The 18,586-nt window shown below is 42.6% G+C and overlaps 1 protein-coding gene across 1 annotated transcript in view; it reads right to left on the bottom strand.

The window, feature by feature from the left end:
* The window catches only part of STXBP4 (syntaxin binding protein 4), a 775,907-nt gene that overhangs the window by 357,094 nt on the left and 400,227 nt on the right, over positions 1-18,586 (bottom strand). The window contains exon 11 of the mRNA XM_069654926.1: positions 9,158-9,223. Within this exon, the coding sequence (XP_069511027.1) occupies positions 9,158-9,223 (66 nt within the window). The remainder of the gene's footprint in view (positions 1-9,157; positions 9,224-18,586) is intronic.

Genomic DNA, 18,586 nt, shown 5'->3' with positions numbered 1-18,586 from the left:
ACCCCCCCCCACTGCACTACCTGCCCCCTGCTTGACAGCTCTACATACCACCCTTGGGTCACCTATACTAGGACTTAGCCTGAGGCTCTCTTCCTTGGCTCCCCATAGCACTTCCCTCCCTGTAGAGGTTGATTTTTCCCTTCAAGCCTCAATGGTATGTTGATGTTGAATGCTAAGATGTACAGACTATTCTTCCCTGCAACCAACAAAGGTATGCGGTAAAACCTGATTCATAGAAATCTTTGATTCTCGAAGCAACATTAACCCAAATAAAAATAAAATCAATAATAAAATGTTAAATAGCAATTGTCAAAACACACTAAGCATACATATCTCAATCTTGCATTGAAGACTTTTGAAGGTGCCAATATGTCAGCCGAACCCCTCTGAACTAGAACAATAAGAGGGCTACTCACCCTTTTAATCAGGGTCATGAGCTACAAGGAGCTGTGGCATTTTAGAAATTGATCCTTACGTTTATCTTTGTCAGTGGCTTACTAAAAGGTAAATCCCTTAAACAAGGTTTGTAGTGCAATACTTACACTCTGGCCTATACATGTCTGCATAGTTTCCAAACCATCTGAAGCATATTATCAGTATGTTGAATGCTCAAATAATCTCTCTTCAATGAAGCAGGATGTATTATTGAAAATGCATAGGAGTTTAGCAAGTGAAACCAGGCTTACTTTAGCAAAAATAACTAACTTTGCAGGCTGAACAGTTTGGTAGGTAACTGCTGGGGCCTGGGTTATTAGGCCCTTGTTATCTTCAGCTCTTTAACACGGGTCCCTGAAATATTACCACATGGTCAAGCGTCAAACCAGTTATTTGAAACAAATACAATATAGCCGCCATGGAAATGGAAGCGATGATCTGAGTGGAGCCCTCTTCCATTTCAATGGTGATCCGGGGGCATGAGAGGAGTGGCAAGCAATGACACAAGGCTTTCAGGCAAGTTGGAAGGGGCGCCGATGATGTCATCATGCTCCCCGGCGTGTGACGTCACGACTCCTTCAGTTAACAGGGCTACAGTACTAACACAATGTCTGGAGCAAACGCGAGAGGCTCCCTTTCGGCAGTTGAACGCGGATCGCACACCACGTCAGTTTTAGACACGACCTCTAAGCAATCGTGCACCCAATGAACAGTACGCTTACCGTAAAGATTTTACATCAGATTCTATTCTCCATCGATTCACAATCACGTATCTATCTACTGAGGGCTATACTCACCACAGCCCAGGTAAGACCCCCCTCCCTGTTGCCCTCACTTCCTTATAACCCTGCAACTGTCTCTGACATATATCCTTACACTTGCAGATACACAGAAACAGCATGTTAAGGTACCATTTAATTACAGTTACTTTTATTTGCAAAGATACTATTTCCCTCATTATTAAGATACATGCATTTTTTGGATCTTTGTTTTTTTCCTTTTTTTCTCTCTTTGCCCTACACCTGGGCACATTCTGTTATGCATGGTTTCTAATAATTATTTGTCATTAATTTATGACATATTCACCATTATGCACATGATTTTATTATGTAAAGCTCAGCCCTGAAGATGGAACATGGTTCCGAAATGCATTGGTATATGAGCTAACATGGCTGAGAATGTTAATTTTTTGCCTCTATGAAAAAAGATTAAAAGTGTTCCATTTGGGCTTCTTACGAATAACTACAATCAATGTATTTATTTAGTTACTTGCTGATTCATCAAGAACAAAGTATATGAACTTAGCAATTTCCTCTTGAAGAGCTTACTGAGAACGCCTGGCAAACTCAGTGGTTCCACTTGGTTACCTGTTCATGTGCATTTTTGACCCAGTCTCATAGGATCATCAACAACAGGCTGCTCCTCACAACGGCTATTACTACACTGTGACTTATCTAATTTTAATGAAAACTTAGAAGTTGTGCTCACCTACTACCCACAAGTTGGAATGGGATGCCATAGGGAGGTATGGGATGTAGTGCGAAGAGGGTGGCACGATCAGCTATTAGCTTGCTCAGAACAAGGGCTTGTAACATGAGATACAGCCCATTTTCCGACAAACCTAATTGGCTGCTGTGCCTGTCCTCGGTGCTAATATACCAATGTGTCCTAACATCCTAGTTTGTACTTTATCTATATCTGTGCTACTAAATGTACACTATTACTGATTACAGTTAATGATTTCTGTTAAATGATGCAAAATCAGAATACAATTTACAATGAAAAGTAATTAATGCTTAAAAGACAAAGCAAAGTAAAAACAAAATTCAACAGCGATTTACATCTAAGAAAACATACGTATCATTTTGTACATTTGTATTATTGTATTAAATTTTATTGTTTATGTAAGGTATTAAATGAATAAATAAAATCTTGAAAAGAAAACATACTATGTTTGAAGGCTTTAAAGAACACATTTATTAAAACAATTAAATTAAAGGTGCTTCTATTGGTTTGCTGCCAGGTGAACAGTAATATGGTGAACTGTGTCACTGAACCGAACTGTAGACTTCATCACTTGAATTTTAGTGATCTTTGAGGAAATGATACACAGAATGTTTATTACAAATCACAGCAAATCACACGAGATCAAGTTACTTCTAGAAGCACACCAACGTATTGTTTGATTGCCATTAAACGTGAAAATGACACAAACAGAATATTTTCCTTTTGCATGTGACATAATACATCTTTCATGTGAACTCAAAATGAACAGAAATATACAGGTCCAGCAAAAAAAAAACACATTAGTTTAAGCTCTTTTGTAAAGCTAAAATATCCAGAACCCAGTACCATCACTTTAATCAATGCATAGAAGATGTAATGGCCTGTCTGTTTAGACCAAAGGCAATAGGTCTTATTTCCAAATGACAATTCAAATTTGAGTACTTTACACTGGAAATGCTCTAAGCATGAGGTTATTTCTTTAAGGTAATCTGTAAATCAACAATTCCAATGTCTACTAAACAATTAAGTGCAATTTCTGAAACAGATAACCTTGCAGCGGTTCTCAACCGGTAAAGTAGTAGAGTTTAATGCTTCACAAATAATTCACATCTACTCTTTTAGGCCTTAGTCAAATAGATTACAAATGTGTCCTTTTGTTCAGTTAAATGACAAGGCTCAAACGGGAGATTTTTTTTTTGTTGATACAGAGGCAAGCCAGACACACATGAAATTCTAAGCAACCACAATTTAAAACCACAAACGGTTTAAAAAGTGCATGCTAAAGGGAAAATTGGAAATACATTATAAGCTATTACTTCTGAACCCTTTCTTTAATTAGTACCCGGCAGGGGGTGGGGAGTTGGCAGCCTCTCAGCCAATGAGGAGGCTCGGAACGGGGGGAATTACCAGCGGTAATCGCCCTGCTCTGAGCTGCCTCACGGCTGTAAGCCGTCTTCTTCCCCCGCCGGGGAACCAGATAAGTGGTCCTCTCCCCTTATCCACAGAATTACAAATTCCATCGGGCCTGTAACTATGGGGCCCAGGGCATTACCTGAAGTGGTATTACCCCCCCCTCCCACTGAGGGGTTATTGCTTAATTAGGAAACCGAATGTAGCTTCAGTTGCAGCAGAAACTCAAAAATGATATGCATGTAAACCTGATATATTAAAATGTATGATTAATTCATAATGTTCAGCAAGTGAAAGAAACACAAAAAGGTATCTTCAGATTCAGAACCTTCTTACGGATATGAACATGTAATGTTCAACAAGATCACATGTGTATGCAGAGAATTATTTCAAAAATGAATATTCCAGTTTAATTTTGATTCCTCATCACTGAGGGGAGGGCTAATTCATAGCTGACAACCCCTCGTGACATATCAAAATACGATGGGCCAAGAGATGCAAGGAGGAGGGCCTGATGGTTGTGAGAAAAGTAAGGTAACCCATCTCAGACTCTGTCCAATCCAATCTGTCAAATATAATATGCAATGTCAAATGATGTTGTGTAAGAGAACTTGCTGGGTGTTTAAGCTCAAACACATAGAAAGAAGGGAGAGTTTGGGGAAAACAGAGAAGCGAGAAAGCCTGTCCGATTGAAGTGATGCAGATTGCATACCAAATGGATGTAACTGATGGGGCTATCTCCTTAAAATGTCATTTTGTCACACTGGACTGAAACCAGCACCAGATTATCAGAAAAGGATTTTGGGAGCAGGAGCACCAACTGAAAGGAAGGACTTACTTGGCAGTTAACCAATCCTGGTACTTTGAAACACAAACAAAAAGTGAGAACCATAAGCCAATGTGTGGATGTTATTGCTATTACAAAACAAACAGGGGATATTTTATTTGGAATTGAAATATTAGTGAAACAACTGCAGGCAGATCACACTTTTCTTTTTATAGATAAGATACCTGTATTTGCAGTATTCAGAGTGATTTCCCCAGTATTGGAAGTTAGGGTACCACCTTTAAATTCTTGATTTATAATTTAAAATCAAATTAAATATCCAGATTAAATCAGCCTGTTTTTGTCCCAGTTTGTGGGTTGTGGTTGTTACAATGGGTGTAGGAGATCAGCGCCATTTCTCGGTATATATACGAACCAATAAAAACATAAATAAACATACCATAGATATATCCCATTACACAGATTATGCTGTAGGAGCACCATTCTCCCTTTCACTCTCTCTCCCCCTCTAATGTTATATGCATTTCGGGTACGAAATGTCTCAAGTGTCAAAATTTTGAGAATTATCCAACTTGGCCCGATTTGGCCTGTTGTTATGAATGATCTGATGGTAGAAAATACTTTTGGGGCGGTTCTAGTCAGGTAGGAAAGTGTAGGACTACATCATACACACACAGGGCTTTAGGATTTTGTCAATGTTTTTGAACCGTGAAGAGTAGTTTTATGTCTAGTGCATATAGGAAAGTGACAAAAGGAAATTCTGCATGATTTTTCCTGGTGCTGGCTGCTGTTTATACCCCCAGTCATTCCTTGTCCTACACGGCAGTCGCATGTCTTCCTCTGTATCGCAGATTGTAACATTGGCGACGAGGATTACTAAGAACCCATGCAAACAAGAAGAAAGCTGTGGAGGGGGAGCAGCAGAAGGAGGGAGATCACTGCCCCCCCAGGAACCCAGAAATAAGTCCCATCACCCAGGGCGGAGGGGTTTAGGAAGAGACCGGGGTACTGAGAAGTGAGAAACAGCTATGCCTGAGTCAAAAAGACAATAAGAACCCCAGTAATGGCCTTATAAAGTTGAAGTATGAACCTGAAAGCAATTTAAGCAGAGCACATGGTGTTTGGAAGTAAAGAAACTCTATAGCATCACAAAAAGAAGTGTGCATTGGGGCCCAGGGCCAATAAAGTGAAGTTAAAGAGACCTTGCACTAAGATGAGGGGTTCAGCAGTATAAGAAGCGTAATTAAGGAGAAAGCTGAGAAGCCCCATTACGCAAGGATTAAAACCCCATGTGTGAAGAGTTGGGCAGTGAGACGGAAGTTGCAATTTAAATGCACAGATTATGAAAGAAGAAGCTTTGTGCAATTGCCCCAGCCATGTGGATTCCCAAATGAGAAGATGAAAGGGAAAGCGAATGGGAGCTAAGTGGTCAGTCAGTGAATTGTGACCCCGACAGTCTGAGGCTAGTGCGCAAGAGGGGACACCAATATGCAAAAGTATATTATGAATTTATAGTTGGCACAGCGCGCAACGTACACACAGTGTGAAGTTGGTCTGTGTGAGATTTAACGGTCTTTCGGTTGCAAGTGAGGAAGCTCTAGCTGAGTGCAGCACTATTGAGAAGTGAAATGAATTTTGGTTAGGTCAACACAGGCCAAAAATGTTCGTAGCTGCAGTGGAACAAGAATTTAATACCCCAGCACATCTGTGCCAGCGTCATTTCGTCCACAAGAAGGTTACACATGAAGAATGTCATGTTTAGAAAGGCACCAGGTGTGATGGCGGATTACCTGTATAATGTGTGTCTTATGTGCAATACGGAAGTTGTGCATAATGTTTTGAGGCTTTGCAGAGATTTTGGGACTTCCATTGAGATATTTAAATTGCGGTTACTGTGATGAAGGTGGATATGGAAGTATGTGGTTGCCCTGAGTGACGTGATGTGAGAGTTTGTGTAAGTGGACTAGTAATAACTTACATTGAGGTATTGCAGGTATTACGTTGCACAGCAACATGGACTTTTAGGACTTTATAGGTTGGCTGATTTACAGTTGTGAGAACATGTAAATGCAAAATATTTTAATTTTGAAATGTGCCGCAGATGTTGAAGTGTGCAAGAATTAGAGCATTAGAGTTCCAAAATAGATGAAGGTAGCGCCTTCAAGGGAGGGAGGTAGCGCCTCCAAGTGATGGGTGAGTGCCTGCCACAAAGTGTAGGGAGGTTGCAACTCCGAGTGCGTATGTGAGTGCCAAAAAGTATAGGGAGGTACCGACCCCTAGAGTGTATGTGAGTGCCACAAAGTATAGGGAGGTAGTGACTCTGAGAATGTCGGTGAGCGTCACAAAAGGGAATGTGGGTGAGTGCCACAATGGGATTTTCCCAGATGTTTTAATGAGTTGCATCATCTCTAAAAGATGCACAGTGTATTTCTCGGGAGTGAGTTTCTCCTTGTACGGATCGCTCATATTTCTATGGTGCCATGCAAGGAGGACAGTGTTGGATGGTTGGACATCTCATGTTTCGTTGTCATCGGAAAGAGGGGAGATGTGTTATGATGTTGACTGTGTTGGACATCTCACGTTTGGATTGTCATCGGAAAGGAAGGAGATGTGTTATGATGTTGCTTAATGCATGTTTATGAGCTGGCTTGGAAAACTGTGAGAGCGCTTGGAATCTTTGCCTGAAATGTTTGCATATGAGCTTCACTCCAGAGTTCCACTGCTGTCAGTTGAGCCTGGGTGATGGGATCCGGTGGTCTTTCCATGCTTAAGTGCTCATGTAACTTATAATAAAGTATTTACAAGTAATTTAAGAAGTCTATGAAGCAGCTATTTAACAGTTCCCTCTCCTTTTCTCGTACCCCGCTTGGCTCCAGAGATTACCACCTTATTGAACCTCCCGGCTCAGTTTCCGCACTGTCTCCATGCCGTGTAATTCCGGGAGGTCAGCCTGCGGTTTGACGAGACTGTCCCAGACTGTCCCCGACTTTCCCTGAATTTACAGCTCCACAGGGAGGAAGGGGGTCATCGACTCCTACTGCCCAGCTACTGAACCACTCTGGAACAAAGCTGAACGAGTACTGCTCACAGGACACCCCAGACAGAGGGCCTCAGAGATCAGATACTTGACAGATTTCCCTGAGAAAGCTGTGATGCCAGAGGTGAAGCCCAGTAAAGCTGCCTGGCTTATTACATCTAACAAAACATAATATGAAATGACGTGTGTGTGTTTACAGAATGCATAGTCACTTAAGTGCAGAATCTTGGCACCGATAACAGATGTTCATTGTTATCCACCTCAAGGGTACTCATTGTATTGACTGTGGAAGGATAACGGGATGAGTGGACTTTCAGGGATTCAAAACTGTAACCTTGAGGACAAACATATATACCTGCAGTGTATGCATTAGGTTTCTATGCATGATACAGCAGGTTAATCTTTCTTAATTCTTGATAAATGTGCTCCTGCAAAAATGGCCAGAGAACATCATGAACATAAGGCAGAGTTCTTTGAATAATAGGCTAATAGTTTCAATTTTAAAATGTTCCGCATGAATCAGTGAATTATGAAATTGTGCTATCCTAACATAATTAAGACACATTCTCTCTTTTCTTAAATTCCCTGAACCTTTTAAGGTATTGGGTGGGTGTCTTGCCAAACTTGGCAACCAAAGCAGACTTCATGCACTCATACTGACCCCTTTCTTCCACATTCAGTTTAAGAATACAGTCAAAACCAGTCTGAGGCACTCTGCTAAACAAACACTTAGCCCAATCTCTTATCAACATCATGGATTCCACAAACCATCTCAAATGCTTCAATCCAGTGGAGGATACGAGAACCCTCCACATACACACCAACCAAATCTTTTATAAACTTGGTGGCTGGGACCTGACACTCTCAACTGGTTTCACTGAAGTCTCCACTCTAGCTCTCTCCAGCTGAATTGTTTGGGTGCTCAGTGTCCCTATCCCTGAGTATCACTTGTTGCGCCAACCCCTCTTTCTTCAACTCCTCTTCTGTTTCCAACTTTTCATGTTGAAAGGCTAACTGTTACCGTTGTAGCTCCAATTTTAAAAGTTCAATCTTCTCCCAGAAACAGATTCAGTAACATCCCCAGGGACAGGTGTCTCAAGGGTTGCATCTCCCCCTTCAAGAGCTTGACAATCAGTCTGGTAGTCCACCAGGGCAGCTATCAGCTTGTGTATTGATCATCTAGTCGTTTTAGCCTTTGGGGGTTCCAACTATTTCTAGGCCACATGCTTGCCCACCTGCACTAGATGTAAAGAAAAGACCAGCAGATTTCCTGTAAATTACCTTTGTGTCGTTCCGAGCACACAGAAGTAAGGCTAGCAGGAAGGCTGTCTAACTTAGGAAATAATGATACAAGATATCCTATAAACACTACCTATGTCCCATTCAAAGATGTTAAGAATCATATATGTAACATCAATACTTGAGAAAGCTCTATGTTTTATGCTTCATGCAAAATGTTAACAGAAATGATGATCTAAAAAAGAAAAAACAATTGGTGCATTGCCATTGGTCCGACTCTACTTGAAGAACTGTTTCTCAGCTGGCATCCTGCCAATGCCATGTCCCATACTCCCAAATCCCCTTTACTTCATTTTCCACACCTTAGTTAGGCTTTATTTGTCTAACACTAACAGGGACACCCAATGTTAACCCATTTTTCTATCCTGCTAACCCTTGCTGAAGCCATGTTTCCTCCTGACATTTTTTTAAAGTTTGCTCCCTTCACCCTCATAATCTTTTGCTTCTTTTTATAAAACGTTTCCTCACTTTCCACTTTTAAACTTTCATTTTTTCACACTTTCATGTTTTAGCCTTTTGGGTTTCAAACCTTTTCTCTCGAAGTTTAGCTCCAGATCCCGAAATGGGGACCTACAATGTCTCATTCCGCCTCCCACTGTCTTGAGGAGAAGAAGAGAACCCAGGAGGAGCCCAAAATCAATGAGAGTTTAAATAAAAAAAGTCCTTCAATATAGCATTCTTACTTGTTTTACATTGTGAAGCTCCTCCGACAACTTCTTTGCATAACTTTCAGATTCAAATAGGCTTTTCTGCAAAGAAAAAAAAAAGTGAATTATTTTCTGGATAATAACAACAGAATGTTCTTCAATTAGCCAACTTAGCCAAAGCATCTGATTAAACAACATACTGCAGTGCAGTCGGTATTATGGAGAGAGAAATGGTAAGGTTGCTCCAGTGGAGTAAAGCAATCAACGCTGAGAACACTGCGATTTTACTCCATGCTGATCTTTCAAAGTGGAATAGACTCGGGAGGTGAAGATGAAGATGAAGATTTTGAGAGTGGTTCCAATAAGAGTTGGGCTCAAGCAACAGCAAACGTTTAGTCAAACGCAACACTCAAGCTGTGTCTACATCTCTCTCCCGCCCAGAAGGGGATTACATTGTCGGTTGCTCTACGTGTACATGGTCGTGGACGGTGGGGCAAAGCCACCTGATAAATTGGCCAGCATATATTGTACTCTGGTCAAGCGGTGAGTCACAAAGTTGAATATTAAAGAACATCAGGAGGAAAACTATTAACAATCAATCTTTTAAAAAGCAGCAGTCAATAAGGATGATCTATTTACAAAATGCATGAAATGTGTTTATTTGCTTTGAAGGCATATGAAGATAATTAGTACCATATTATTTACAATAAAGGCAGTAGACGCATGGGAATGGATGAGAGTTGCTAAGCTACAACTAGATTTAATGCAGAACAACAATGGCATTAATCAAGCTTAAAGACCAAGGGCCTGATTAAAGGAAGCGTTTTATAATGGTACAATCCCATAGGAAAACGTTCTGTGAATCAGGCCCCAAATAAACATGTAAAATTGAAATTTATTATAATGCCACCCACTTTCCTGTTGAGCTACTGATAGGATGTTATGTGTGTTATGTATGTATGTATGTATTTATGTATGTCTGTAAGATAGCTCAGCAGGTTGAGCGCTCGCTGCTGCAATCTATGTGTGATCTGCAGGTCACAGGTTTGAATGCCGGCAATGCTAACTCAGCCTTTCATCCTTCTGGGGTCGATAAATGAGTACCAACTTCGGTTGGGATGATACATGTATGTAAATATGTTCTCTGTAAAGCGCTATGTAAATAACAAATCAAATCATTATCTTTTATCATCATGAACACCACAGACAAAAGAAAATAGAATACATTTTCGTAGTACTAACCAGGTTCAAGCCCATTGCGTTAATACAACATAAACAATACTTTTCCGCATTTCAGAAAACATACACATCTAGTGTGAATCCATCATCCATTTGCATTGCTTACAGTGCTTCAATGAGTGCTTGAAAGTCTGCCTATCGCAGATGGCATATTCGACTGATTCATCGAATAGAACTGGAAACAAGAGCACCTTTCCTCAGGCTTGGAACCAGACTGACCAAACGTCTTTGGTGATTACAGCAGGTAAAGCGTTTAAACCATTCTAACACCCCTTTTCCACCTCGAACAAGAATGGAGAGGGTAGAGGGTAGGCCTTGCTCTGGTGTGTGCTGGCCGCCATTACCGCTCCTGAACAACTTTAAAGCCATTTATCAAAATATGGGGGGGCAAGAGGTTGAGTTCACAGGGAATGCCCTTGTTTAATCAATTGTGTAACACGAAAGTTTTGGGCAATTGCCAACTGTATGAAAGTTTAAGTGAGGATAACCAAATCAAAGTCTGTTTACCAATGACAGGTTACCGACCTGTTCTTTGGAATAAAACCACCGTGGTTGAGGGCATAATTATTTTTCACAGAATGAGATACTGCTGTAGGTTTTAACACCCACAGTGGCAAGGCTGTGTGGGAGGACAGGAAAGGATAGAGAGAAATTCTAAATGTCCCTTCCTACTGGCCTCTTCTGTCCCTGTGTAGCGCTGCTGTACCGCCTACAAACAGGGGAAAGAATAAGAAGATACACTATTTCAGCCTGCATTAATATGCCCTACAACCACTCTCTTCCCCTATGTGTTTGCATGGGAAGAGACAAGTACCAGCAATAAAAACAGTGGGCCTCATTACGACCCTGGCGGTCCGGAAATAACGGTGGCGGTAAACCCGCCGCTACTGTTGTTTCCGGACCGCCTGATCCCGACCCCTGCAGGCGGGAGGTGATGTTCCCGTCAGGTCTGACCTGGCGGGTTTAACACCTCCCGCATGCAGGCGGACGAGGAAACACCGGCAGCATTACGAGATGCTGCCGGTGTTTCCATGATCCCGATTCCCATTGAGTCCCATAGGACTCAATGGGAATGGGGATTTACACCATTCCGCCTCCGTGATTCCCAGAAAACCGGGGTTGTAATGCCCCGGTAATTCCGGGAATCACGGAGGCGGAATGGTAATACGAGTCCGGCAGTAACCAGGCGGTTTTACCGCCGCGGTTACCGCCGGACTCGTAATGAGGCCCAGTGATTTTATGATGAGGTGTACATCCATCCACTGGGTTGTATACAAGTTTAATTGCCCAGGGATTGTTTGTAAAGACCCCATCCACTGTGATTTTAAAAAAAGGAATATCACAACGTCAGGTTACAAGCACTCTGAGTTTGTGTTTAGACCAACATCAAAAGACAAAGAATACAACACACTCCACTTAGCGTTCTGCTAGATCTTCCTATTGCTATCGCCAGTGGAGGATGGTAGAAAATTGCTCATTTATAGAAAGTAAATTGGTGTCCATCATTAGTAGCATTTACTGTCTACCGGTTTCAGCGACTCATGTTTATTGTGGTCGCTTTCTTCAGGACAGTCTTTTTGTATTGTCAACAAAGGGGTACATAGACTCAGTTCTATACCACCTTGTTGATTTTCTTGTCGGGAAAGTGGGTAATCAATACTTTACCACCTCCTCGGTGTGGCAGGGCTGAAACAGACGGGTGACCTGTGTAAAAAACAAAAATTAAATACCCACGTCTCCATTGGTTGTTCACTGCCAGTGGATGGCTTAAAAATTAGCAGTATTCCTAGTGCTAATCTTGTTTTTAAAAACACTACGCTGATTATGGTGGGATTTACCTCTTCACAAAGTTGGTACTGGAATGTTAGACATTTTAGGGTAATGTTATTGAAAAACAGGCACAAGAGGGGATTGCCTACGTATTTTGTGAACTATCGAATAGTACTGACCAATGTCTATTGGTTGCTCTGCTCTGGTATACTTCATATTGTGTATCAGGTCACATTACAACCACTGACCTGAATAAGGTGCTTCCTTTGCCTTATTGTCTCCTTCGGTTATGTGCACCTGGTGTCCCAGTGGATCAAGAAGGGTGTTCCGCTCCTAAACCAAAGTAAACAGAACATTCGCTGTTTTAGGTTTACTGATTTCTATTGAGCGTACCATCTTGTGAGTGCTCAAAAGCCCTCAGAACGCTGGAAGCGTCCCTCTTCACTGGGATGGCATCCTAAGCGAAACCGCAAACAGTTTCATCGATTCGGCATTTGCGGAAAAAATGCTTACCGTGCTGCAGTAAATGCGTAGCTTGTATCCGCGTACTGAAGATGGTGTGAAAGGGGACCATTGTTATGCCCGTCTGCGGTCATGTGCCATCCGTCCCAGTGGATGGATGTACACCTCATCATAAAATCACTGTTTTTATTGCTGGTACTTGTCTCTTCCCATGCAAACACATAGGGGAAGAGAGTGGTTGTAGGGCATATTAATGCAAGGCTGAAAGTTGCATAACACCTAGAAGGAGATGGTGTATCTTCTTATTCTTTCCCCTGTTTGTAGGCGGTACAGCAGCAGCGCTACACAGGGACAGAAGAAGCCAGTAGGAAGGGACATTTAGAATTTCTCTCTATCCTTTCCTGTCCTCCCACACAGCCTTGCCACTGTGGGTGTTAAAACCTACAGCAGAATCTCATTCTGTGAAAAATAATTATGCCCTCAACCACAGTGGTTTTATTCCAAAGAACAGGTCGGTAACCTGTCGTTGGTAAACAGACTTTGATTTGGTTATCCTCACTTAAACTTTCATACAGTTGGCAATTGCCCGAAACTTTCGTGTTACACAACTTTAAAGCCACACAGAGCGGGCACTATGCAGTCCTTTCCCCTCCCCTCCCTCCAGCCTCCCAAGCACCTCCCTCTACCCACCCTCTTCAGCAGGGATTGTCCCTGCCCCGGTGTCAAGACCGGGAACCCAGTTCATACGAATGCTCCCCAGGGCAGTCTTGCCACGTCCATTGCCTGTTCTGTACCTGTTTGCACTGGGTGCATTTAAAGAAATCTACTACAACAGCCAGGTAAGTGGTAGGAAGAGCAGCCACTGCTATGATCCTGAAATCCAGTCATCACTATTACCAACATTCGACTCTTGACATTGTGTTGAATCTTTCTGCGCTCCAATGTTAGCCACAGCATTGAATTTAGGTGCACCCCAGTATAGCCAGTGGGTTAAAATTAGATGCCTACTTGAGTATAGCCAAAATGTGGGTATAGTCACTGTATTGAAGTAAGCTGAATTTTGAGCATAGATATTGTATTGAAGTTAACTGTACTGATGTTAGCTGAATTAGTGTATGGCCCCTGTACTGAGGTTAGCTGAATATTTAGTATTACCACTGTATTGAAGTTAGCTGAATTTTGAGTATAGCCACTGTACTGAAGTTAGCTGAATTGTGAGTATAGCCACTGTATTGAATTCAGCCGATTTGTGAGTATAGTGTAAGGAACTCATGGTGATAACAGTGAAGACAGACACAAGTGATCACAGATTAAGGGTGTTTATTAAACTGTATAAATGGGTGAGAAAACGCCAAATCTAAACCAAAATCTAAGATGGGAGCAAGCTTGACCATCAAATAAAAATAAGGCAGTCCTACAGGCGTCTTGTCAAATAAAAAGGGCCTATACTAAAAATAAAACTATTGCCAATCCTTACTACTAGTTACAAAAGTGTGGGATAGTGTTCACAAGAAAAGAAAGAAGTGTTCACAAATAGTTCAGGATAGTATGGCTAGGATCTCCTTTCCCCAAGTTTTCAAGCACGAGACAAAGGCAGGTCCTCTCTAGTACAGCAAAATCCTGGGCTTCTCCTATACCAGATTACAGTTTCTTTCCACTATATCAGGCATCTTCTGTGTCCAAGACTCCTTCATGCAAAGTCTCTTACTTCAGAGGGCCTGGTGCTTTGCAACATGATTAAACAAAAAGTCCTTCTGATTTCTCTTCAAATTGGGCGATTACTTTTCACCCGTGGATCCCCCTCAATTGGGCTCTGATCCATTCCTTTACGTTAGTCTCCCTCAGACCAACCAATAGCCTATCCAGCCCCCAGTCAGGCTTTCTTTTTGGCCCCAGTTAGGCTTTCCCTCAGCCCCAGTCAGGCTTTCTTTCAGCCTACAGGCAAGCTTTACACAGTTCTTGCAGCGTTCCTCTCTGCCGGGTTCAAACACCACTTTCTCAATGCTTACTAGTTTACAAGGCGTCAAGGACATTCGATTGTACAAGGGATTTGGCTGGACCCTTGTATGTCCACCTTGACACCATTTGTTGGCCTTCCCTAGGGCCTTCGGGTAGTTCTCTTCTACACCTTTAATCTCTTAATGTTGCCAGTGCAACCTTCAGCTTGACACAGTCCGGTTCTTTTCAGGTTCTTTCGACTCACCGGCTGTGCTGAACTCATTGGTGTTCCTTCCGCCGCTGGAGTCAAGGACGGTACCTGGATGGCAACTTTTTTCCCCCGCCCTGGCTATCAGTGCGGGAGGGTTCCATGTGCGGCTGACATCTGTCACACCATCCACCAGCTGCGATTCCCAGTCTTACGTTTCTTTGTTGGGAGTTTTCGCAGGGTTGAGTTAAAAAGGGCAAGGGCAATTCCCTCCTTGACGTCCTTTCAGGTCGTGACGTCTTTCTCCTTCGTTAGAACTGCCGCCCTGGAATCACTGCTTCCTCATACGTTCCGCCTTCCTCAGAGTGTGCTCTCATGCTCTGCCTTTTATCCCTATGTGGAAGGCAAAGGGCCGTCAGGTGTGTGAAATCAGGGTCAAGTGCCTGACTCTGCCTGACAGGTCAGGTATACAGCTCTGGTGTTAGCCTGTTGTCTTTCACGGTAATCAGTCTGTGCGAAAGCGTTTGTGTTAAGAAAGGGGGGGGTTGAGTTTTCAAATATCCTACAGAGTAGGTTGCAGAAAAGGTGTTATAAAGAAGGGCATTACTGCGTCTCGCCCGTTGGTGTCAGTCCCCGACGACCCCCCCGTCCAGGTGATCCTCCAGCATTGGTCCACCCCAGGAACTGGATCCAATAGTGATGGCCGTGTCCTGGCCACCTGGATGGCAGATCCCTGGTGACCATTCAAAGAGACATCTTCAGGTTTCTCACAAAAGCCAATGTGCTCAAGTTAGCTACATTTTGATACAGCCACTGTACTGAAGTTAGCTGAATTGTGAGTATAGCCACGGAATTGAAGTTAGCAGAACTTTTTAGGCAACTGTCCACTAAGCCTACTAAAACAATCCAAAATTCTGCATGCTCACCCTCAAACACAGAACTACCGCAGCTAAATCTTAAAACCAACACAAATGGCACACACTACGCAACACGTATGAAAAACCTAAACCAATTACACACAAATCACCCCATGCACACTCATACAACAAACACCACATAACGTCTACCAACTAAAAACAAACAAGCACATAGTAACTGGTTTTTCAGAACTCAAACTACCAACAGCCCATCAAAGCTTTCTTGCGCTTTTCCCCTCTCAATCCCACTAACTAAGCCCTCCCAGCCCTCTTTCCTTTTAACATCTGTTAGAGAACCTGGAGACCATGAAAATGGCAGCGGTGCGCGATATAAATCACAATAACATAACGTAACATGGGATTCAGGTCTTTCATCCATCTCAATGCAATCATTAATTTTTCACCAAGAATGACATTTGCTCAGAGCTTTTGGTCGATTTCCTAACAGGATCTAAAATACCTAACCGATAGGTAGTTTCTTGGGTTCTGTGATATCAGCAATCTTGGAAAGCTTAGCCACCACTGTGCCCCAAAAGCTGGCATTGGACATTGCGCCACCATATGGAGGAAGCCAGCATTTTGGGCGTTGCATCTCAGGCCCTCGCCAACAGCAGTTGGGACAAATATCACAATCCTAAGTAGTAAGATTACATAGAAAACTTTTGCTGCAGTAACTTGCGTCTGTAATTCGCAATACTGTCTTTGCATGCACATCCATCGTGTATAGATCCAGCTTAATTTCCCAGCACCTCCTGGGAAGGCTTCCGGTGGACGTAGAGACATCACCAGCTTATGAAAGGCATGGGCTTGCCAGTGGCTCCGGTGGGAAAAGAAGTCTGGGCTGCACTTTCCGACCATAGGTAGCATAGAGTTGGCATCACAGCATGTCCCCCTATGTCTCTGTATCCAGAGATAACAAAACCTCCCTCTGGAAAGCTGTACTATACTCTTAAAATTCAGAATTCTGCTAAACACCCCTACTCTTTCCAGTTCAAAGGTGAGCGCGAGTCCTATTCTGTCAAGATATATTGATTTTCGTGCAATAGGGTTCAGGCAAACTCAATCCTTCATGCAATCGTGTACATTCAGAGAAAATCAGTTCTTTTCGTAGACATCTTTTTAACTGTGTGCACTTTACCTGTGCACGTTTGGTCGATATGACTTCGACCTTTTTTAATGTGGGTTGTCCCATAACCACCTTGGGGCCCACATCCCCAGCCCATCACTCAACAACGCCCACATACACATATACACATAAATGTATACATATGCAAATTGGTCAATTTCGACCACAAGTACACAGACTAAGTGCACACGTTTAAATAGACATCTACAAATAGACATATTATGCAGAAAACCATAACAATATACACTTCTGAACTCTGGGATTTATGGGGACATAAACGGAGCGCAGTAACGTATGGCCTGTGGGCTTTCTCAAAATAAACATGTGGGAATGATGTAGCGGTTACGTGCCAACAACATGCATAATGCATAATGTGCTTGGGCATCAAAGTAATAACTCTCTAGGTCAAGAACCCAGAGACCACGATCTCCAAAGGGTTTACATTACCGAGTCCCATTTAACTTGTGACGGCTTCCCAGCACATAGTTATTAACTAGTCAAAGAGCGCACTTAGAGAAAAAGGATGTTGGAAGAAGACCGAGACATGCAAAAATAGGTATAGGAGTTTCGGAAGGATTATCTTTCTAATGATAGAGAACCTCATCATCATGGACACTAGTCATGATCTCCATCCATCTATTTGTTGTTCCACATATTCCCGAATTTTCTTTAGATTTAGTGAGATCAAGTCCTGTGTGTGTTTTGCTATATCCTCCCTTAGATAATTGACAAAACGGGTCTCTACACCAAAATAGCGAATAATGTCCAGCAGATGGTGTGAGCAGGACCCTGTCTAGCTTAGAAGTGCTAACGTGCAGAGCACTGCCCATACGTCTTTCCGTCCTTGGAGGCATTTAACAAACAGTATATTGTCAGTGTATAATGTTGTTAGGGAGAATTCTCTGTTTAGGCTGAATTTCCTAACCTAGTGAGTCCCCCAGCAGCTTTGCTGGATTTTTTGGGGTTTATTTTTTTCTCCTGCCAAGAGTGAGACTCTTTTACCCTCACTCTTGGACATGATTTGAGTGTGTTTCTTTGAATCTAGATGTGTTTAATGGGCTATGGGGTCTTTTACTCCATAGGGCTTCATGTGTTTTTGTGATGTGTGTTACACAGCACCCTCAGTGCAGTGACACAGGGGTGTCATAGTGACCCCCCAGTATAGACTCCATACCCTGGGACTGACTACTGTCTCCCAGGGCATGTAAAGTCACCATTGACTTTACTAGTCTTAAATTCTGAACAGAACCAGTACAAACCATCATATTGTGGACGTACTGGCTGGGGTAATTCGATTGCCCCAGGGTCTGTTAGTCGAGGGGGCACGTCTCTGTCCCCCCTGATCGAGTTTTGGCTGGTGGCAGTGGATACTACTTTTTATATTCAACCGCGAATATTTTCCTATGGGATTTCCCATTGTTTTAGGCTACTATCTTTATTTAATTATTTACGGTAGCCTCGAACATACCGCCGGTTTATTTAATTAATATTAATTCTCCGGTTGGTATTTTTTTGCCAAAACTTGATTCTAAAATGGCGTTTGTGTTCTCTTCTGTGACTCCAACCCAAGTCGAGCCCTTTGTTCCACTTTTTGGCAGGCTTCTCCACAGAAGCCCTCCAAAGTGGTGCACTCTGTCTGGGGTACTTAGGAGGGGTGATGGGGAATTTAGGCACCCTGGACTGAGTTGCCCAGGCACTCCATCCTGATTGGCCCAAGTGGTGAGCCGGCCGCGGCTCACCACTTAGCATGCTTGAGTGACAGCTAGGATGAGTGAATGGGGGTTTTCTGCATAAAAGCAGGGCTT

Source organism: Ambystoma mexicanum, chromosome 3q, assembly GCF_040938575.1.
Source record: "Ambystoma mexicanum isolate Mex_15411 chromosome 3q, UKY_AmexF1_1, whole genome shotgun sequence".
NCBI lineage: Eukaryota > Metazoa > Chordata > Amphibia > Caudata > Ambystomatidae > Ambystoma > Ambystoma mexicanum.
This window is presented reverse-complemented; position numbering and strand designations above follow the sequence as displayed.